The following is a 23,430-nucleotide window of genomic DNA, read 5'->3' as shown; positions in this document are numbered from 1 at the left end:
CAATGGTCACTTCCCCACAATGTTCCCATCATTGCCACCCCCAACAACCGGTTCCTCTGCCTTCCGGAGAACCAGATACAGAATAAAATTTCTCTTTGTTCCCTCCTACTTTTTGAAGCATGAAATTATCATTAAGGCAAATAGAAATACTATTGTACTTAGAGTCAGAAGATGTGGAAATTAACTCTGCTACTTACTTCCTGTGTGGCCCTGGCCTGCTCACATCTCTGTCCACTCAGCTGTCAAACGATGGTTCTTTCCGGGTCTAAAATCTATAATGCTATGCAATGATTAGTCACTCTTCTTTTGTCAGAGAGTTCCAGAAGATATTTAGATCTTAGACGTAAAGAAGGAGGGAACCATAGAGGTCAGGCCCAAACTCCTCATTTTACAAATGAAGAAACTGAGGCTGAGAGATGGTAAGTTACTTGCCAGGGGTCACACAGATAGTAAGTGTCTGAGGTAAGATTTGAACTCAGGTCTTCCTGATTCTAGGCCTAGCTGGAACAAAGGATTGAGATGGAGGCTCCACTTGGTTTTAGTTTTAGTTTTTGGATTCCTTCCCACCCTCCTTCCCTGTCTCAGCTTCATTTGCGTGCGAGATCTAAGGGATTTTGAGGAAACAGATAAAAACTAGGGAGGAGAAAGACAGAGACAGAGCTAGCAAAAGAGAGAAAGAGATAGAGGGGGACAGAGAAAGAGAGAGACAGAGAGAGAGAGAGAGAGAGAGACAGAGAGAGAGAGAGAGAGAGAGAGAGGTCATAGAAGGGAACATGCTCTCTATACACATGCCTTGACCACATGCGACTCCTATATGAATGTCTTTCCATACATGCTAGGCATATCCACTCTTCCAACTAATAGTATTATGGGACAGTGTGCCCCAGGTTTGTAGGGAAATGTTCTAAGGCTACTTTTTATATTATGCTGTTTTATTTAATGCATTTGCTTTAAAGTAATTACTCCTTCTGGCTGACTATAAAAGGTAAACACACTAATGGGGGCTCATGAACTATGGTTTTCAGTGGATGTAGACCCAAAGAGTAACTTGCATTTGGGATAGTTTCTTGTAGAACCCAAGTGTAATGGGGTTACCTCCAGTTGCTATATCGAAACTTATTTTATAGAAGAAGAAAATGAGGCTCAGAGAAGAAAGGAAATATTTTATCATTATTTTACAGATGAAAAGACTTAAAGAGGTACACATCTACAGATGAGGAAACTTCAGAGAGGTGAAGTATTTTGTCCAGCTAATAAGGGCCAGAACTAAGCTTTGAAGATGAGTTTCACTGAACTCCCTGTCCAGCACTTTTGCTCCATGGCAAATTTGAATGAGAATTAGATTAGATGATGAGGAAGCTCCCTCTCAGCTCTAAAATCCCTCGATTCTGTATGTTTGCTGACACTGCTTGTGGGCATCTCTTCCCTAAGAACTTGATTAAGAACTTGGACAACATTATAGGTCACTCAGCACTCAGCTAGGCCAATAGTAAATCGAGCAGAAAAGCTTCCTTTTTCTTTACCCTGAGGGTCATTGTCCTTGGAGCTTAGAAAGACCTTTCTCAGCTTTGGAAGTAGCCTGGCTGGGCTAGTTGGCTGTGAGGTCAAAAATCTCCTCCCTTGGAAGAGGGGGGAGGGATAGAAGAAATAAGAATGTCTGGGGTACTGTCCTGACCCTGGCTGTGAACCAGAAATTTTCATTTCATGAAGAACTATCTATCTCTATAGAAAAATCTGTGCTCTTTTGCACCCAATTGGGAAAGAGTTTAGGGAAAATGTCACAGGGAGCAGATTTCTAGCTCTTTGGCCAAAGGGAAGAAAGGCTCGAAATGAGGTCCATAAATTAAGACAAATGTATCCTAGGCATCAGAGAGAGCTAATGCCACGGTGTTCATCACACCATGCAGAGAAAGCCAGTCTTTACCCCTGAACTCCCCTTCTCATGCCCATCCCCCAAAGGGTCTGCCCAAGCTAACTGCAATGTAGCATTCCAAAGCATGTTGGGAAGGCCTGGATCCTAGAAAAAAAAATCACTAAGAAATGAACCAGACTCTTTGGTGGCATCTGTCCCGAAGGGAACAGAGTGTCTTTTGTGAAAGTTTCCCACCAGGAGCTTGGCTAAGCTTTAACTGGGGCCCTATCCTCCCACTTGGTATTAAACCCTCATCAAGACACTATTGTTCTTGTCTCATTTGTACTGTACCAAGTGGGGGAGGTGATTCAAATGGCAGTGAAAATACATGGCCCATGGAGCCCCATGGGGCCCGCTGGCCAAGCTTTGGGTTCATTTCTTTAGGTTAGTCAACTCACTCATAGTACCATGAAATGTCAGAGCTGGAAGGGACCTTAGAACATAAGCGTCATCACTGAAGGGACCTTGGACTACAGAGCATAGAACATGAGAACTGGAAGGGACCTTAGAATGCAGAAGATAGAATGTCAGAGCTGGAAGGGACCTTAGAACATAAGCATCATCACTGAAGGGACCTTGGACTATGGAGCATAGAACATGAGAACTGGAAGGGACCTTAGAATGCAGAAGATAGAATGTCAGAGCTGGAAGGGACCTTAGAACACAATGTCAGAGGTGGAAGGGACATCAGAAGATAGAACATGAGATGTTAGAGCTAGAAAAACTCTTAGAACAAAGAAGACCAGAACATCGTATGAAGGAAAGAAACTAGGATGCAGACGCTCCAATGAGGTTTCTTGTTTCTATGCCCCTTAAGAGACTCTGGCTGGTCTCGTGGTCCAGACCATTCCCCAGAGGTTCAGCTTATTTTGATGCACAGAATCAGACTTAAGTTGGAAAGAACCTTTAGAGACCATTTAATTCAATCTTGCCCCAGGGTCAGGGAGTAGGCTACCTCATGGGCAGCCTCTTATATAATAAGAAAGTCCTAATTGTAACCCAGCCTGCATCATAGTGAGCCAAAATCCATCTCCCTTTGGGGCTACAAATAATTAATTTCAGCTCTCATGTACATGAAAGCAGTGCAAATAATGGAAGACAGCAATCACAACCCCCCTTATCTTGGTCTGGGGACTTCTCTCATTTCAGCTCCCAGACTGAACTAAATATTTCCCCTGCTCTTCTAGGCCAGCAGATATTTGAACTCACTCAGCCTTATTCTCCCCTCTCACACTCCCCTGATCATGTCCTAAGGAATACATAACCATTTGTCAGATATGTTTCTGGGAGCTTCATTTCATGTATGGGCTGGACTCAGTGGCCCTTGAGGTCTCTTCTAACTCTCAAATTCCGTGATTTTTATCAATGGTTTTCATTCCTTTCCCCATTTTGTTCCTCTTCTCAAGACCCTTTCCAACTACCCCTGATTTTTAGTCACAATATGCCCAATGAAGAGGCAGAAATTCTGACAGAGTCTAGTAATGAGTGATTTGGATAGAGACATCATAGCAGCATCTGCCATGGGGATGAGCTTAACTGGAATTCAAAGGTCTCTTTGGGGAAAAGTGTGTGAATAAAAACGGTGGAGGGGGACAAGCAGCCCATCAGTCCACAAGCATTTATCAGACTCCACTATGTGCCAGACATAGTGCTGAGGTCTGGGTATACAAAGAAAGGCAAAGACAGCACGTACCCTCAAGGAGCTCACAGTCTAATGGGGGAGACAACATGTACCTACAAAAACAGGTACATACAATATACATACAGAGTAGATGGAAGGCACCCTAAGAAGGGAAGGTGCTAGCAGCTGGGGGGACCACAAAAGGCCTCCTGTGTAAGTTATGTCCCACCCCATCTGATCTAGACAAACATGGGCTGGAGGTCAGAGACTGGATCTTGGAAATCACTGTTATCTTACCTAGTATCCAGAACTGTGTTTTGCACACAGAAGGTACACAATAAATATTCCTTTGAATGAATGAAATGCAAGTAGGGATCATTTCATTCTTTTTTACTCATATTCCCAACACCAACACAGCCTGGGACACAGTAAATACTTATTGGAGGATTGAAACCTAGAAAAATCTTGTTTCCATAACATGTCTTTGGAAATCATTAGACCCTGAGTCAAATGCTGCTTATAATTATGAGATCTGGAGGTGGAAGGAACCTTAGTGAGCAACCATTCATCTGAAAAAAGACCTGGGGGTTTTAGAGGACCACAAGCTCCAACACGAAATCAACTGGGTAGTACTCTAGTCAAGTACTCTAAGGAGATCTTGGGCTGCATTAAGGGAGTCACGGCGTGAAAGAATAAGGAGGCGATCTAGTTCCTTGTTCTCTGCCTTAGTCGTAAAATAGCTAGAATCTTGTGTTTATTTATTTATTTTTTTTGAGGCAGTCAGGGTTTAGTGACTTGCCCAGGGTCACACATCTAGTAAATGTCAGAGGCTAGATTTGAACTCAGGTCCTTCGGACTACAGGGCTGGTGCTCTATCCATTGTAACAACTAGCTGCTCTTTGTGCTCATTTTCATAAAAGACATCGATAAGCTGAAAAGGATGCAGAGGAAGGCAACCTGAATGGTGAAGAGTGTCAAGTTCATGCCGTACAAGGAAGTCTTTGAAGGGACTGGGGGTATGGAGAAGACTCAGGCTGTGTGAGGGGCCATGTCAGGGGTCCTCAAACGCTTGCAGAGCTGTCAGTTTGTTTTGCTTGACCGTACATATTTGTTACAAGAGTTGTGTTCTTCTTCTTTTCGGTGGCAGAGGGAGATAAAGCGAATATTCGTTAATTGAAAAACACAATTAAAGTTTCATAAAAAAAATGGTTACACTTCTTCCATCTGGTCCCAGGGGACAGAACTGAGAGCAAAGAGTGGAAGGTGTGAAGGAGCAAATGTAGCTTTGAATTTAGGATAAACTTTCTTACAATTAGAACAATCTTAAAGCAAAATGGGCTGCTTTGCTATTGGACTATGAGATCCTTGAGTGTTGGGATTGTGAGGGTTTTGTTGTTATTGTCGTTTTCCTTTTTTGCCTTTTGTTGTATCTCCAGAGTTTAAAAGCACAATATTTGGTATCTAGTAGGTGCTTAATAAATGCTGGTTGACTTGACTTGGGAGGCAGCAGATTCCCCCTCACCTGAGGTCTTTAGGTAAAAGCTAGGTCCTTTTTCAGGTGTGGATTGGATCACATGACCTCTGACATTCCTTCTAATTCTGAAATCCTGAGACTTTGCCATTCATCTTGTCTACACCAAGCTACCTCCCTTCCTGGATCCTCCACCCCAAGAAGTGATTTTTTTCCCTTATTGTATTTCAAAGCACTTATCCAACTCTAATTTGTATTCTAACCATCTGATTATATGTCCAGTCATTCATTCTTTTTTTTTTTTTTTTGGTGAGGCAATTGGGGGTTAAGTGACTTGCCTAGGGTCACACAGCTAGTGAGTGTTATGTGTCTGAGGCTGGATTTGAACTCAGGTCCCCCTGACTCCAGGGCCAGTGCTCTATCCACTGTGCCACCTAGCTGCTTCCTCCCCCCCAGTAATTCATTCTTACTACATCGAGTAAGATGTACTTCCTACATTGAGCTCTATGAGACCAGAAAATTTTCGTTTCATTTATCTTGTATCTCTTACGCCTAAGAACTTATAAAATAGCTGTTGAATAAACAAAGAAATCTGTGAAGTCCTTCATTCAACTGAGATGGCCTAGGGGATAGGGTGCTGGATTTGGAGTCGGGAAGATCTGAGTTCAAACTGTATGTCAGACACTTACTACCTGTGTGGCTCTGGGCAAATTACAATAATAGCGCCTACCTCCCAAGGTTGTTTCAAGAATCAAATGAGATAACAGATGTAAAATGTTTTGCACATCTTAAAATGTTTTATATTATTGTTGTTCAATCAAGGTGCAGTGCTTAAGTAGCTCACTCCACTGATCTCCAGTCCTCTCCAGGTCATTAACTAGAGGAGGCAATGCTGGGCTCACTTGCAAGGGAAGGGAATGTGCCTTATGTAAATCTTACGTTGCTTTTCCCAATAAGTACAATGAACTGTACACAAAAGGCATTTAATAAATGCTTATGAATTGATGAGACAGAGCGTTATGATGTCTGAAGATTACTCTGAGATTAACCAATGACTTTTGGTAGCCTGAGAAAACAGATTTCACTTAATTGTATGGTGATTCCCTTAACTCCGAATGTGAATGGGCCAGGGCAGGGAGGTGGGAGGAGTGGACAGAAGGCAAGGTTTGGAGTCAGAGCACCTCGGTTCAAATCCTAACCAGCCAATCCCAGTGGGACTTTGTAATGATTCGATAGTTTCAATATGGCATACCTGAAAAGTAGTCATCCATCTCTTGCTTAAAGGCTCCAGAAGAGGGGGGACCTACAGCTGCCAGTCCATTTCTTCTTAGGGTTGTTCTAGTTATGACAAAGTTTACCTAAAATCACAGCTAAATTTGCCACTTCAAATTGAGAAGCATTTACTCCTAAACGTTGCCTAGCCAATGCTCTCGTGCTCTGGCACCATGCGGAACAAGTGTTTACGCTTGTCTGTGGAAGAGTTATATGTCTTGGGGCAGCTAGGTGGCTCAGGAGCACCTGCCCTAGAGTCAGGAGGACCTGAGTTCAAATCTGGCCTCAGACACATAACACTCACTAGCTGTGTGACCCTGGGGAAGTCACTTAACCCCAATTGCCCCCAAAACAAACAAATAAACCCAAAATTAATTGGAAACCAAATAATCTAATCCTAAATAATGAGTGGGTCAAAAAACAAATCATAATAAAAATAATAATAAAGACAAGTTATATGTCTTCTCTGTGCCTCTGTTTCCATTTATTTTCTGTATGTTTTTAGATATACTTATAGATGGACTGTTGTTCCACCTGATAGAATGTAAGCTCCTCGAGGGCAGGGACAGTTTCATTTTTGTTGTTCTATTCCCATGCTTTTAGCGCATAGTAGATACTTATTTCTGCATGCTTAATACTTAATAATGGTTGACTGCTGTGACAGGTTGGTTTAAATGAGCTCAACCATCTCTTCCAGCTCTTAATCTTAGGGTCCTAGAGCCAACAGAGGCTTAATTAACTGAGGCCTCATTCCTATGCAGATTTGCTACAAGGGCCTCATCTTTCTTTTTCTTTTCAATGGCAGGAGGTGATGGGAAGGAGAAAAATGCTTGTTAATTAAAAAAAGAATTAAAGTTTCGTCAAAAACTGGTTCTACTTGGGAGCAGGGGACAGAATTAAACACGAGTGGAAAGTATGAAGAGGCAAATCTAGCTTCGATTTCAGCATAGACTATTTAAATAGTAACAATAATGATAATAATGAAAATTTATATAGCGCCTACTGTAGGCCAGGCACCACTGTGATAGTAATGAGAATAGCTAACATTTATATAGCACTTGCCATGTGCCAGGCACTGTGCTATGAGCTTTATAATTATTATCTTGTTTGATCCTGGGAGGTCGATGTTATTATCTTCCCCATTCTACAAATGAGGAAACTCAGGCAAACTGACATGAAGTGACTTGCCCAGGGTCAATATCTGAGGCTGCATTGGAACTCAGGTCTTCCTGACTCTAAGCCTAGTGCTCTATCCACTACACCACTTTTTTAGAATCAGAACATTGGGAAAGGGTACATCTGAGTATATCTGGGTATGTGTGTTGGTGTGAATACCTGACAAGGCTCTCCTCCATCCAGCAAATCGATGGCTTCTGCCTCTCAGAAGGGCCCATTGGCAGATGAAGGGTCACCATCATCGTATCTATGAGACCCTCGGTTTGGAGGGATGGCCGGGAAAGGATTGAGTCTGGCAGAAAACAAAAGAAATGGTCATCCATCATAAGACCCAGAACCCAGAACCTAGAACATATCCTAGGGAAGTGGTTGTGACTGAAGAACACTCTGCCTCCATGGGAGCTTTGCATTACAGGAGTTAATCATCTCAATAACGAGGGCAATAAACAATAATGATGATAACAATAGTCATGTTTACAATGTTAGCATGTTTCTTCCTCAAAATAACCATGTGAGGTCACATGAGGGGGTGGCCAATTCCATTTCACAGATGAGAAAACTAAGGATTAATCAATTATTTGTGGCCATACAGCCAATATCAAAGGCAGGATTTGAACCCAGGTCTTCTTGACTCAAGGTTGACCTCTTTGTCCACCATGCTTTTCTACCTCTCACAGCAAAGTGTCTGCCCCAGTATTTTGTCCCCTTGCTCCCCCCTCACCCCCACCCAAGTGTTGCCAAGGACCAGTTAATGAAAAAGGTGGCCCACCCTCTGACCTCCATCAGTTCAATAGATTTTTGAAAAAGAGTATGACACATCTTAATTGGACAAAGGTGTCTTTCCTGCCCCCCCAAGTCCTTGGCTATTAATTAATTCAATCATTAATGCTGTAAAATGATTATTCAACACAGAGGGACAGAGAAGTCAAGGAGAATCAGCATCCTGATAAGGCTGAAAAAAAGATTTAATATTCTTTAAATTAAGGTCCAAGGATCACCCTTATCTCCTCCCCTCCTCCTATGAGACAGGAACCAGGATGGAATTCTCTTGGCATCAGAACTGGATAGGTTTCAGTTAGGATGACTTCAGAATGGTCCTGGACGGGACATAGGAAAGAACATTCCACAGCAGAGTTATTCCAGGCAGCTCAGTTAGTTGGTGCTGGGTCAGCATTTCAAATAAAAAGCTTTAAATGATAGGTTTGGAACCCTTAAATGTTTTATGGGGGCAGACATTTAAGCGTTTATGAGCTTCATTTATGTCCTATTAACCAATTAGTGGCAGTGGAGTTGAGTGGGCAAAAGATCTGGGCTCTTATCTCATCTCTGACTCTTCATTGCCTATGTCCAAAAGCACGTCACTTCACCATTCTGAATCTGTTTTCTCATCTGTAAAATAGGGATAATGATACCTAGTACAGGGTTGGTATGAAGTTCAAATGAGATTTTATTTACACACATATACATGTATATGTATATATATATATATGTATATGTTGTATCTCTCTCCATATGTGCGTGTGTATGTGTGTGTGTATACATACACACATACACACACACACACACACACACGCACATATGGAGAGAGAGAGAGATACAACATATCTCTTAAACAAAGTGCTTACTCTTTATATAGTACTTTGTTAGGAATTGGGGGAGAGAAGTGAAGGGAGGAGGGAATAAGCATTTATATAGTGCTTAATATGTGCCAGGCATTCGTTAAGCACTTTACAGACACTCATTAGATCCTCACAACAAACCTGCAACATAGGTACTACAAAGAGATATGAAGTTCAGCTATGACACAGTTTCTGCCCTACATGTCTAGAAGAGGGAAATGGGACACAAAGAGGTAAGTGTAAGATACAATTCTCTAATTCCCCTATCTCCACCCCTTTCCCCAAACACAGAGTTCTGTACACAGCAGATGCTAAATAAATGTTTGTCAAGGAATGTTAGAGAAGTTGGAAATGAAGAATCAGGTGAGATCATGGGTGGAGGTAGATGAGAGGGCTTCATGAGGAAAGTGGCATTGAGTTGGGCTTTGGAAGAGTGGCTAGAAATCCATCAGGTGAACAAGGGAGGGTATTCTTGGCATAGGGAACACAACCCTATGGACATATTCAAAGGACAGAGTAATGTTTGATTGACCAATGCTCAGAGGGCATTTGGGGAATGATATGAGATGAGGATGGAGAGTAGGGCAGTCCTGAATTGCAGAGGTCCTTGGACTCCAAGGAAATCCTTTTAACTTGCACATAGGAAACAATAGGGAATCATGGGAGATTCTGAGTGGAGGAGTGACCTAAGGAAAAAGATTCTGAAAGCAGGATAAGGGATGTATTGGAGGGGTGAAAGGGAAAGGATGAAAGTGAGAGGACCTATTAGGAGTCTAGTTCAATTGAGGGAATTGAGCTATAGCAGTGAGGACTGAATAACTGAACAAATGAATGAAAAAGCATGTTTTAAGGACTTAATGTTTGCTAAGCCCTGTGCTAAGCAGATACAAATATAAAAGCAAAAAGAGCACCTGCCCTCAGGGAGCTTGCTTTCTTAATAAAAGAAATAAGTACCTAGAGGTGAGTGGTGGCTAGAATTGAGATGGTAGGTCAGAAGAGATAGTATCAAACAGGATTTGGAGACTGATTAGATAATACATCTAGGATAAGGAAAGAGGTAAAAAACAACACCAGGGGCAGCTAGGTAGCACAGTGAATAGAGCACCTTGAAGATACGCCCTGCAGTCAGGAGGACCTGAATTCAAATTTGGCCTCAGACACTAGCTGTGTGACTCTGAGCAAGTCACTTAACCCCATTGCCTCCAAAACAACAACCACAACAACAAATCCTCCAGTATGCTATCTAGGGTGAATAGTGGTGCCACAGACAAACACAGCGAAAATGAACAAAGAAGTAGGTTTAGGGGGGAAAGATGATTCGCTTGATTTTAGGCACGATGAGTTTGAGGTGGAGATGTCCTGAAGGCCTCAGATGTTGGTGTGGAGTTTAAAAGAGAGTTTATAATGGAGACATAAATTTGGGAGCCCACGGCCCAAAGGCGATAGTGAAAGCATGGAAACAAATAAGACTGCCAAAGGGGAATGTATGGAAAGAGGAGCCAAGAGGAATCCTCTCATTATGGGTGTCAGGATGGGGATGAGGAGTCAGTGGAGGAGGCAGAGGAATGTTCAGAGAGGTTGGAGGAAGAGGAGGAGCACGTGACCTCTCAAGGCACCACCTTCTGCATCAGGCCTGGCTCCTTAACTGGGGAGCCTGGGAATTCGTTTTTTAAAAGATTTTGATAAGTGTATTTCGATCTAATTGGTTTCCTTTGTAATCTGATGTAGTTATTTGTTTAAAAACTAAAGAGGGGTTTTACAGGCTTCACTAGACTCTCCGAGAAGTGCCTGCTGCAAAAAAGAGCTGCTGTCCTCCATGAAGCCTTTCCTGATTCCCGCCCCACAACCTCTCTCTGCACAACCTTGGGTTTGTTCCCTCTTCCTGTATTCTGTATTTACTTATCTATGTACCTCTTACTGTCTTCATTATAATACATGCTCTTTGAGATAAAGAATTATTTCATTATTTGTGTTTGCAGCCCCAGCATCCAGCACAGTACTTAGCACATAGGAGCTTAATAAATGCTTGCTAACTGAGTGACCCATCGATTGTAACATCTCTGTCCAAACCATAGAGTTTCAAGACTTTGGTGACTGTCTCTGCACTCATTCAATCCAGGATTATTGCCACTGTTTACCCTTCATATGACCCTTCAAATTTTCCAGTCTTTTTATAGTTTATGTTTCCCCTCCTCTTCCTACCCTCCTCCATGTCCACTTTGATCCAGTGACGCTGACTTCCTTGCTATTTCTCGAACAAGACACTAGCTCTTGGCTCCTGGCTTCTCCCCTGGCTGTCCGCCATGCCTAGGATGCTCTCTCTTCTCATCTCTACCTCCTGGCTTCCTTAAAGTTACAGCCAAAATCCCACCTTCTACAGGAAGGCTCTGCCAGTTCCTCTTAGTCCTCTCTGTTCGTTATTTCCATTTTTCCTGTATATGTCTTGTTTGCATGTTGTATCCTTCCATTAGACTGTGAGCTCCTCAAGGGCAGAAACAGTCTTTTGCCTCTCTGTCTCCCTAGCTCTTTGCACAGTGCCTGGAACATAGTGGGAGCTTAATAAAGGTTTATTGACTGATTGTTCCAAAAAAAAAGGTCTGTCCCTAGCCTCAGTTCACCCCTTCTCCCAAATCAAGAGGAAAACGACAACCAGGAGATGTCCCTCTATTGCTGATCTAGATTTACTTCACCTGGTAGCATCTCTTTCCCTTGGGCTACACTTCTGTAAAGGCAACAAACACTGGATTTGGAGTCAGAAGGGCAGGGTTCAAATCCTCTCTTTTTGACCATAACCTTGGGTATGTTATTTCTTTTCTTCAAGCCTCAGTTTGCTCATTTTTAAAATGAATGGGTTGGATTCTAAAATCGTTGATTTGGAGCTCAAAGGGACTTGAGAAGACATCTCATCTGACATCTTCATGATGAGGAAAATGAGGCTCTGACAGACAATACAGCCTGCCCAAGGTCACCCGGGCAGTAGGTCACGCAGCAGAGCTGGGATGACCTCTATGGTCCTTCTAACTTGAAATCTCGTGACCTAGGTCTGCACCTGGCTGTGTACTTCATGCCTCACAACTGGTTCATTTGGAATTCAAGCTAGCCCCGGACCATTCAATGAGTCCATCTCCAACATGGTGCTTCATCCCTCCCCCATGCCATGATCATCCCCCATGCAAAGTACGGCTCACTGGACATCTGTCCTTTTTGTTTCCCTCCCCCAGGGTGGTGATAGTTGCTTGCTTCAACAGAAGACTGGATGGCTTGCAAGCATGCCCTGGCAGTGACTGGCAAAGCAACCTTATTTGAGTGGAAGTAATAGGCCAGATGGATCATATACGAAGGTCCCACCTGGTCCCTGATGTCCTTTTACCAGAATTCAGTCCTACCCAACTAGACACAGAATATTGCAATTTTTCAAGACTCTTAAGGGGTATGTGTATGTGTGGGTGGGGGTGTGGGTAGGTGTACTGCTTTTATTTCCAAATGAATTATTGATTTATATGACCACGCTTGGTCACAAAGTAGAGATGTGAGAATGTATCTCCTTCCCTTTTTTGAAGGGGAGAGGGGATTATGGATGTGGAATGCTGTATATATTGTTAGACTTGATTAATGTGTGTTGATTAGTTTAGCTAAACTGCTTTTTTCTGTCTTTTAAGAGATTCTTTGTTATGCGGGATGGTTCTTTGGGTAATGGTAGAGGAAGGATATATCGGGGAATGAAGGTGACAAAAACAAAAGATGTAAATGAAAAATTTTTAAATGAAATAAATTGAATGTGCAAAGCAAAAAAAAAAAAAAGGAAAAGAGAAAATGAATGTGAAAACGAAGCTAGGTTTCCTGCTGGAAGTAAACTTTGCCTTTCTCTCTTTACTTTTGGCCTCCCCAAAGCAGCAGCATTTGGAGCGAAAACCCTCCCCGAGACTTGGTCCCCCCCCCCCCCCGGGGCCAGGGCTGAAAGGGAGCCCAGGAGTCCTTCCCAAAGCCTCTGGGCATATCTGGGCACCGACACCCTCGGGGCTTTTAGAAGGAGGTGGGGAGGGAATCTCTCTTGCCTTTTACTTTCCCCTTTTTCAGCAAGTTTAGAAAATCTTCCTCGACCCAGTTTCCTCATCTTGTCTTGGCATGTGAATAATGGAAACTCAATCTCTCTGAAGCCATTTCCCTTCCACAGAAATCACACAGAGAAGATTTAATAAAATTCTGGACTTCAAATTTCCTGTTGCCTCTGCTGTTCTATCTTGGTAGTTAGCAGAGGGGCAGGGAGGGAGGGGAGCAGACAATAAATAACCCAGCCTTAGACACTAATCTCTAATCTCAACAAGAATGGTGGCCTTATTCAGCACCATATAACCAGTTCCAGGAGCTTCAAGTCCCACTGTGACCTTGAATGAAGGTCCTACTCACTGACATGCCTCCCCATCTTCTGAAAAGAATGGGATTCACCAGCACAAACACCATCAAGTAGGCTGCACTGCCCATATGGAAGAAGCTTTCCCACAGAGGGTCCCCTCACTGCCTATCACCCTTTGGTGGAATGCACTCCAACATTCCCTCTCCAGCATGGTGCAGTAGAAAGAGAGCTAGATGTGGGGTCAGAGGACCTAAGTTCCGATCCTGGCTCTGTATGATTTGAGGCATCCTTCTGGGCAGAACCACAGAATTAAGAGTTGGAAATGACCCCAGAAGCCATCTGGTCCAACACATATGTAAAAGGAATCTCCACCAGCATGACAAGTGTGATACATATATCACAGACATAGATCAATATATCTGTGTCTATGATCTGTGCCCACTACAACAGTGAATGATGTGTGAGAAAGTTGGGTCTGTCGTGTACCCATGAGACATATTCTTGGTGCTTGAGAACTTTGATAATCTTCATATGATAGGATTTTAGAGCTGTAAAGGACCTCCAGAGGTTATCTACTCCTTTTATGGAAACTGAGGTGCAATGACTTGTCACTTGGTTAGTAAGTAAGGCAATGGTGTGGTGTAGCTAGCTGTAAGAAAATTGAATTTGGAGTTATGCTTCCCATTCTAGCTCTCCCACTTAATGCTTGTAAGGCTTTGGAAGGCAGGTCATTGAAACTCATCAAGAAAGGAGTTGGACTAGATCCCCCTTCCCTGGGGTTGCTTCAAGTGCTGGGATTTGAACTCCGGTCCTCCAACTCCATGACTAATACTCTTCCCCTTGTACCATGCTGACACTGCAGGAGAGTACAATCCATTTATTTCCAAACCTTCTCCGCCTGAGAATGACCATTCAGATACCCACCCACATCACTGTCACCGGCCCTGGGTGTTGATGGAGATGAGACACCTGAGAGAAGCTATTGTTCTTCTAAATGAGGACACCTTTTGGTAATGAGATTAGATCAAGCCACAGATGATACCAACCAGCAAGAAAAACGTACCTGTTGCTGAAGCCGTGACATATTTTCTCAACAAATCAGCCACAGAAAAGCAGTGGCAACCTCATTCTCCCTCCCCTTGTTTCCCCCAAATAGGACCCTTGCTGAATCCATTCATCTCTATGAGTGGATTTTCTCGTCTGGTTTCCCTATAAAACAGCTGCTCACACGGCAGCCTGCTGAGCTGCATATCCAGCTGTGAGATGCTCCGATTAGAGGTTTTTCCAGACCCTAACCAACAAGCCACCCCCATCCACTGGCCTGCAAATACACTCCAGGGAAGAAAGCGAGGGGTGAGCCAGCATTTCAGACAAACCGGCTTCCTGGATTCTGAAGACAAGAGAAAGCATTTCTGTCCTCACCTTTCCTGTGTTTAGGGAGGGGAGCTGTCACTAGGCCTGTCTTCCCTTAAAATGAGGTTTCCTTACAGAGGTCTGGGGAGTGGTTAATGAGGTGGCTAGGAATTGGGACTAATGCCAAGCATAAGGCTAGAATTGGGGTGCTTTTGGGGGGACCCAAATAGGAGGTCCATGCTTCAGACCCTGCTCTGGTTCTTGTGACATTAAGAAAGTCATTTAACCTCATCTACAAAATGGGAAAAATAAATCCTTCAATGCTTGCCTTCCAAAGTTGGTATGAAACTCAAACAGAATCAAGTGTATAAAGTACATTCGTAAACTTGGGAGTTCTACACAAAGACCAGTTGTCAGTATTATAATTATTATTGTCTAAACTTGTGATTTCACTGGTATAGGGGAATGCCCCTGGTGAAATTCCCTTCATGGTTGCAGATTGGTGAGTCCTCCTCCATTACCTCTAATATTAAGGAATTTGCCAAGGCACTGAGAGGGTTAACGGACCTGCCATGGCCACATGCATGGCACACAACACAGAAAAGACTTGAAATCAAGTCTTCCAGGCTCTAAGGTCAATCCTCTAGTCATTATGCAACACTGCCTTTCTATTATTATTATTATTATTATTATTATTATCAATATTATTATTATTTCTTTCATCGGGTCTGGACCTGATAGGTAATCAGTTTAGGACAGTCCTCAAGAGGTAACTCTCTCCATTTAGATTGACACCTGTCCTCCAACTTCAAGCCTTAGGGAATTGTCTGGGCCCGTGGGAGGTTAACTTGCCAAGGGTCATACTACCAGTTACTGGCAGGGCAGGTCTTGAACCCAAGTCACCCTGACTCCAAGCAGAGACCGGCTCTCCATTCTGCCTCTCATTATTCTCAATATTAATTACTGCCACTCCTACTACTACCCGATGTCAAATCCTTGATCTTACCATCACCCAAAAGTGGTCCACTTCCATTTTTGTGAAGTCCAAAATTCCTTCATCTGATCAAAATCTTCTATACATTTTCCCTATGCTTTATGACCCCTAAACCTTCCTTTCCATTCTCTCTATTTCCTCCATCCCCCCTCAGCTCTTTCCCTGGCTTTCACCCCTGGCCTGGCTATGTCTGTCTCTGCTTCCTTATCTCCATCACTTAGTGGGTCACTTACACTCTCAATATCATCTGCTCTTAAATCTCTTGCTTCCTTGTTCTATCATGCCTAGCCAAACCTCAGTCCTGGATCACTCTCACCATTTTCCATCTTCACTCCTATTCACAAACCCACTGAGCAGAAATCCTCAAGCCAAGCTGACTGGGTCCACTATATACTTACATTATCTAATCTCAATTGGGCCTTCATAGCCACAAAGCAATCATGTCCTAGTCAAACTCTCCCAAGTATTCCAAAACTTCCCACGTCTTCTTAAACCTCTCATGGCACCACCTCCTCTCCTCTTTATGAGGCCTCACCTCATACTTTACTCTCCAAAATCAAAGCCCTTAACCAAAAGCCCCTGTGCTCTCTTCTCCAACATCTCACATCACAAAAATGTCTTCTCCACCTCTTTCTCACATGGTCCTTCTCTTTGCAAAGCATGACTCCTCTACATGTATCCTTGCTCTCATATCCTGTATCCTCTAGAGCTTCCTACTATCATACCCACTCTAATTTTCAATATTCTACCTACTGGCTCCTTCCCTGCTGTCTATAAGCATGCCCCTGTCTCCCCCATTCTTTAAAAAAAATTTAGCTGATCCTACTAGCCTCACTAGTTACAATCCCAATATCTCTCCCTCCCTTCTCAATCAAAATCCTTGAGAAAGCTAACTATATTGGATGCCTCTACTTCCTCAGCTCTCTCTTTTTTCTAAACCTCTGTAATCTGGCTTCCAATCTCATCCTTTGGTTGAAATGGCTATTTCCAATCAACAAAGCTCTTTCTTATTGGCAAACCTAATGGCCTTTTCTCAGTCCCTGTCTTTCTTAATCTCTGCAGCCTTTGATAGTGTAACTCACTCTTTCTCCCTGAATATCTATCTTCTCTAGGTTTCTATGATATTGCACTATCATGGTTAGTATAGCACCCAGACCAGTGCCTGAAACATAGTAGGCACTTAATAAGTGTTTATTGACTGACTGACTGATTCTCTTCCTGGTCTGACCACTCCTTTTTGGTTTTCTTTCTCCTCCTCTTTGCTAAGTCTTCTTCCATGTTATTCCCATTAAGCATGGGTGGCTCCCCTGTCTCTGACCAAGGACCTTTTCCCTTCTTCCTCTACACTATCCTGCTTGGGGAATCTCACCAACTCCCATGGTTCAATTTTCATCTCTATGAACATTATTACTCCCAGATCCATATCTTCAGCCTTAGTTTCTCTCCTGAGATCGAGTTTCTCATTTAGACATCTCAAACCGGATATCACGTAGGTATCTCAAATCCAACATGTCCAAAACAGGACTCATTCCCCCCCAAAAACCCTCCCTTTTCTAAATTTCTCTATTATTATTATTATCATTGGCACTACAATCTTCCTAGTCACCCAGTATTGAAATCTCTGCATTATCCTCAACTCTTCACTTGTGCTCCTACCCACATAAATGATACATTGCCAAATCTTGTTGTTTCTATCTTCACATCTCTTATAAATGTCCCCTTCTCTCCACTCACAAATAGAGCTATAACTCTAAATATATGCATCATCTCACGACTGTAGTATTGCAGTAGTTTGCTGGTGGGTCTCCCCACCTCAAGTCCCTCCCCACTCCAATCCCTTCTCCATGCAGCTGCCAAAGTTATCTTCCTTAAAGGTCACATCCGACCATATCACTGTCCTAATCAATAAACTCCAGTGGGTGCCCATGGCCTCCAGGATCACCTCTGAAGTGCTCATCTGCCATTAAAATCTCTTCATACTCTAGACCATTCCTATCTTTCCCATCTTCTTATACCTGACCCACCCTCCACATACTCTATGATCCAGCTCCAGTTTTACTTGCTGTTCTTCAGCCCTGATGCTCCATCCTCCCTCTCTCTGCTTCTGCTCTGGTTATCCCAAGTGCCTAGAATGGTGTCCCTCCTCATCTCAGCCTCCTGGCTTCCTTAAGAGTCAGCTCCAATCCCACCTTCTCAGGGAGGCCTCCCCATCTGCCTTTGACCTTCCCAACTACTAGTGGCTTTCCCCCATTACCTGGTAAATGAGTTGTTCATAGTCGTGCCTGACCTATAGTAGAGTGTTCTGAGCTTGTGCTGGTCTGATCAGCCATAGTCGGACATGCTGTACCTTGACCCAACATGGCGACACTGTCTTGGTCTTCTTCAAGAATGAAGGACGACAGCCAACCATCCAACCAAATAATTTGTTATTAACCTAGTCCCTCTCTATCCAAATGTAATGTGAGCTCCTTGAGAGAAGGAGAAATCATTTTGTCTTGCTTTGTTTCTCCCACCCTTAGAAGACCAGTGCCTGGCACATAGTAAGTATTTAATAAACACTTTTTGATTTCTTAATTGGTAGTCACATAGCCAGTGTATGTCAGAGGCAGGCTTGACCTTGGCTTATCCCATCTCCAAAGTCTGACTCTATTGTTGTTGTTTGTCCTTCATTCTCAAGGAGGACCATCATCATGAAGGTGATTCCATGACGTGTAAGTGAATTGGATTTAAGGGAGGGAGGGCTGTGCAAAGTTACCAGCCTCACTTTCTCCTTGGCACCACCAGGCTCCAGTGGCCAGATACACACCAGGACAACCCCGACTCTAAATCTTATATGCCACCTGTCATTATTATTTCACTTATATTAACATTAATAATGATTACTACTAACATTACTATTACAACCTTCCTCTCAGAGTTGTTATAATCAAGGTATTTTGTAAGCCATAAAGCCCCATAGAGATGTGCGCTGTTATTATTATTAAAAACCAAAGGAAGCTGCCCTGCTTTATAAGGCTGAGGCCAGGGTTGACCCCAGGGTCAAGGCACCTGCTCCATGTGGCAGATAATGAGAACCACTGTAGGATTCGTATGTGCCTCAATTACTTTAAACCTCTCTTGCTGCTGCAGAGGGATGAGTCTCATGCAAACTACCTTTTTTTTAAATGGAAAAATCAGATTTCTTTTTCTTTTCTTTTTTTGTGCAACAATTATTTGAGTCCATGGGATTGGCCCTGGTTTTCTCTGTTAGGACTCTGATCTCTGGGCTTATCACCTACCCCCTTGGCCCAGAACTGCTCCTATGGGTGCTCTATGCAAGTGCACATGTGCCAGCCACCAGGAGAGCTGGTGTATCCCCAGGGACATACAATGGGGCCATAGCAGCGTTTCTGGGTCAGGCATCTTTGGTTTCTCCTTTTTAATTAGGCTATGTATTAAACACTTTTCAAGGCAACTGCTACTTTTTAATTAGGCTATGCCCAGCTACAGGATAGGAGTGGAAAGAAATAAAGAAAATTTCCCAGTGCTATCCTACCTGCATGGGAAGGGGGAAGAGTAGTAGGTAAGTGCCCTGAAGGCAGGGACTACATCATTTCTGTTTTCACACACAACACCTAGCATAATGCCTCCTGGCTGTGAAGGCACTAAATAAATGCTCATTGACTAAATGAGGATGTATTCTTCATTCTGTTTCCGTTATTTATAATCTCTCTGCCAAGAGAAAGGGAGGTATGTTTCCACATTTATCCTTTGGAGTCAAAATCTGTCAAAACCCTTTGGTTCCATGACTCTCTTCATGCCCCTCTTCTATCTGTCCATTATTGCTTAGTGAATGTGATCTGGTAACTCTGGCAGGGCTGAACCTAATGAAATAGCTGGCTGGATTCTGGTGGCCAAGACCAGAATACAATCCCTCTTTTCTCTCATATCACAGGGAGAAACTGGCTCATTCTCATCAGCCCTATGTGGCTCACCTTCTTCAAGAGGGGGTTCCAATCCCAGCCATATTGACTACCTTGTGACCTTGAGTAAGTCACATCTCTGGGCGTCTGCTTCTTCCTTTGTAAAATGAAAGGGTTGGACCCCATGACATCTTCCAGCTTTAAATGTAGGAACCTGTCTATCATCCTGGGTCAGAGATGAGGTTTTTCCTTACTTAAAAGAAGAGAGAAGAGGAAAGCACTCATGTGGACCTCCCCACTCACTAGGATGTCTAGCACACAGCCAACACTCAACACAAGTGAAAAAGGTTCAGTTTAAAATATTAGGGCCGTGTTTAGTACGATGCTCCCCCAGGCAGCAAACACAGATGTTTAGGGGGAAAAAAACCAAGCCAACGGGAGCTGAATATAGAGCCTGCGTGGGGGATACTCAGACATCAGGAGGGAGGCTCAGACGTGATTATGTCATCCACTCACAACTGGGAGAAGGATTGGAATGAGAGAGAATACAGGTGCCAGTCCAAGCAAGAAGTCTGCAAAGTGCCTGTTTGCCTCCAGGCAGTGCCAAGAACAGAATCTGTCTCTGGCTCATGCGTGGGCTTGCTTTCTGTGCTCCCGAGGCAGCAAAGGGAATCTAGTTAAAGCAAAGTCCTGGGTGGGGGGGAAGGATGACTGGATCAGGAGTCACAGGACCTGAGTTCAAATCTCATTTCTGCTACTTCTGGCCCGTGTGACCTTGGGCAAGTCACTTGTCCATGTTTTCTCCATCTGTAAAATCAGTGGCTTAGACTAGAAGGCATCTGAGGTCTCTTGGGGTCCTAAATGTGGCCCTAAATGCAAATCAGGGCCTCAGAGCCATGGTAAGCAATGGCAGAGACCATATTTTAACTCGTGTCATGGAATCATAGATTGAGCTTGAAGGAGGTTTGGAGGCCTCTTGGAGGAGTTCAATCCCTTCATTTTCCAGGTGGGGAAACTGAGGCAAAAAAGGTTTGAGGGACTTGTCTAGCTATTTAGTGTATGAAGTAGGATTTATGCTTAGACTTAGGTCTTACCGGCCATGCTTCTTCTATTCCAATACAGCTCTCTTTCCTCTGAACCTGGACACTGCCTCCCAACATCATCTCATCATCATCGTCATCACCATCATCCTCACCACACTCTTCCTTATAAGCTAGGTGCTATTATCACATCTACTTTATAGAAAAGAAAAAGGGCTCAGAGACTTGACTAGATAGTGTTGTCCATAGAGGAACAGGCTCAGACTCAGGAAGACCGGGGTTCAAATCTGACCTCAGACACTTAATAGTTGTGTAACCCTGAGCAAGTATTTAATTAATTCCTGTTTGCCTCAGTTTCCTCATATGTAAAATGGGGATAACAATAGCACCTACCTCCCAGGATTATTGTGAGGATCAGATGAGATAGTCATGACAAACCACTTAGCATGATCTTTGGCACATAAACACTACATAAATGTTACCTACTATTATTGTTGTCCTGTGTCACACAGGGAATAAGTAGTAGAGGCATGATTTGAACTCATGTCTCAATTCTAGCAGGATCATCATAATATAAGCAAACCCATAGAGGAGGTAGAAATGTTTGCAAATGTGAAGCATTTGGCTACGTGTATCCTCCTTCTTCCTGGGTTTACCTGTGTGTCTGCTTCTCAGTCACCTTGTCCTGGAGGCAGAGTAAGCTCTGGTCACACCATTGACTGCCTGTTAACTTGAGAAAAGGCTGAAAAACCATTGAAACCACAAGCCCAATCCGGGGCACTAATGCTGACGATGATGTGTCAGATTTGGTTAATGTGAACCTGCCCCTGTGACCAGAAAGGCTGTGCAGCCCCGACAGCTGAAGAGACAAGTGCCACATCTAATTTGACTTCATCAAACCACACTGGAGGGTTTGTCTGAATTCCCAAAAGGTGCTGCCTGCATAGAAAACACTAGCTCCAGCAGCAAGAGATGAAGATGATAGCAAGGCAGGGAAAGGGCACAGCATTTCCTCAAGTGTTTGGTGCAGAGTGAAGCACACAGGGCATACAGAAAGGGGGGAGAAGCTGCCCCTTTGGAGAGCATCTATTTGGAGGAGACCTTGACATGCCAGGCGAGAAGGGGTTGGTCCATAAACCCATCATTCCTCTCACTCCTGCCTTGTCATTTTCAGGTGGAAAATCACTGCCTTGACGGGGCAGTGAAAAATAAAAACATGACAAAATGAAGAACAGCCTCTGTCTGCCCTCAAGGAGCTTATGTTCTAATTGAGGATACAACAAATACACAGCTAAGCAAATACCAATAATAACAGCATTTAGCATTCACGTGGCATGTTAGGGTTTGCAAAGCACTTTACATATATTATCTCATTCCAGCCTCACAACAACCCTAGCAGGTAGGTGCTATTATTTCCACATTTTATATCTGAGGAGATAGGTTAATGAGAGACTGGACCAGGTCACAGAGAAAGATTCAAACTTCCATCTTCCTGAGTCTAAATCCTGCTCTCTCCATTCCACCTTCCTAAGACCTGGGAAGACCAAAAGAGAGAGAGACTGAACACTAGACTCTTACATTATGGAAGCTCAATGCTTAGACATTGTCAGGTCCAATCTCATTCCCAGAGCAGTAATCCTTTCTATAAGACCATGGGATAGGTGAAGTCTTCTAATGTCAGCTTGAACACTTCCGCTGATAGGTTGCTCACCATTCATGATGCAGATATCTCCTTCCATGGTCAGACAGCTCTACTGGTCGGTCACTCTGAGGAAGGGCTCTATGGGCTGAAATCTGCCTTTCAGATAATTTCCTCCCATGGATTCTAGTTCTAACCTTATGAGCAACTTGGAATAGCTCTTTTCCCTCATTCATACAACAGCTTTTCAATTCAATTCAATCAAATTTAAATTCAGTTCAATTCAATTAAACTAAATTAAATTCTATTACACTGAATTCAGCTGAACTGAATTCAATTCAGTTCAGTTTCACTCCATTCTGTCTAGTTCTGTTCTATCCTATGCAATTTAATTTGATAATCATTTGCTAAATAATAACTATAGCTAAACTTACATAGATTTTTAAAGGGCAAATGCATTTATGCTTACCATGTTTAAGACTCTGAGCTAGGCCGGGGGATATGAAGAAAAAAGAAGGAAGTCTCTGTCCTCAGGGAGCATACATTCTACTAGAGGATATGATGAATAAACAGATAAGAAAATACAAAATAATTAGAATTGGAAGAGAGAATAAATGTTGAGGGGTGACCAGGAAAGGCTTCCTGGAGGAGGTGAATTCTTGGCTGAGCCTGAAAGCAAGCCAAGGATTCTAAGAGATGGAGTGAGGAGAGAAGGTATTTCAAGCATGGAGAACAGTCAGTGTGGATGGATGGGGGTGGGGGAAGTGGAGAGATGAAATGTTGAGTTCAGGGAACAGCAAGTTGGTCAGTTTGGATGGGAGGGTCATAGAGTGTATGAGGGGAATAATATGAAATAAGACTGGAAAAATGGGTTGGAGCTAGACTGTGAAGGGCTGTAAACGGTGTCCTAGAGGTAATAGGGAGCCAATGACGATTCTTGATCATGGCCAGATTTTCACTTTAGGAAGATTATTTTGGCAGCCTCATGGAGGGTGGATAGGAAAAGGGAAGAGCCTAAGTAGAAGGCAGACAATTAAGAGGTTATTGCAATAGTCCTATTGAGGTCACAGTTGGGAG

The 23,430-nt window shown here is 43.3% G+C and overlaps 1 protein-coding gene across 1 annotated transcript in view; it reads right to left on the bottom strand.

Moving 5' to 3' along the window:
* TRIM44 (tripartite motif containing 44) overlaps positions 1–23,430 on the bottom strand; it is a 178,307-nt gene that overhangs the window by 4,834 nt on the left and 150,043 nt on the right. Inside the window, exon 5 of the mRNA XM_020963958.2 lies at positions 7,612–7,744. Coding sequence (XP_020819617.1) covers positions 7,657–7,744 — 88 coding nt within the window. The 3' untranslated portion in view covers positions 7,612–7,656. The remainder of the gene's footprint in view (positions 1–7,611; positions 7,745–23,430) is intronic.

This window comes from Phascolarctos cinereus, unplaced genomic scaffold, assembly GCF_003287225.1.
Source record: "Phascolarctos cinereus isolate Bilbo 61053 unplaced genomic scaffold, phaCin_HiC Scaffold_9;HRSCAF=440, whole genome shotgun sequence".
In the NCBI taxonomy this organism is placed as follows: domain Eukaryota; kingdom Metazoa; phylum Chordata; class Mammalia; order Diprotodontia; family Phascolarctidae; genus Phascolarctos; species Phascolarctos cinereus.
The sequence above is the reverse complement of the archived record's forward strand: the minus strand, read 5'-3'. Positions and strand labels throughout refer to the sequence as shown.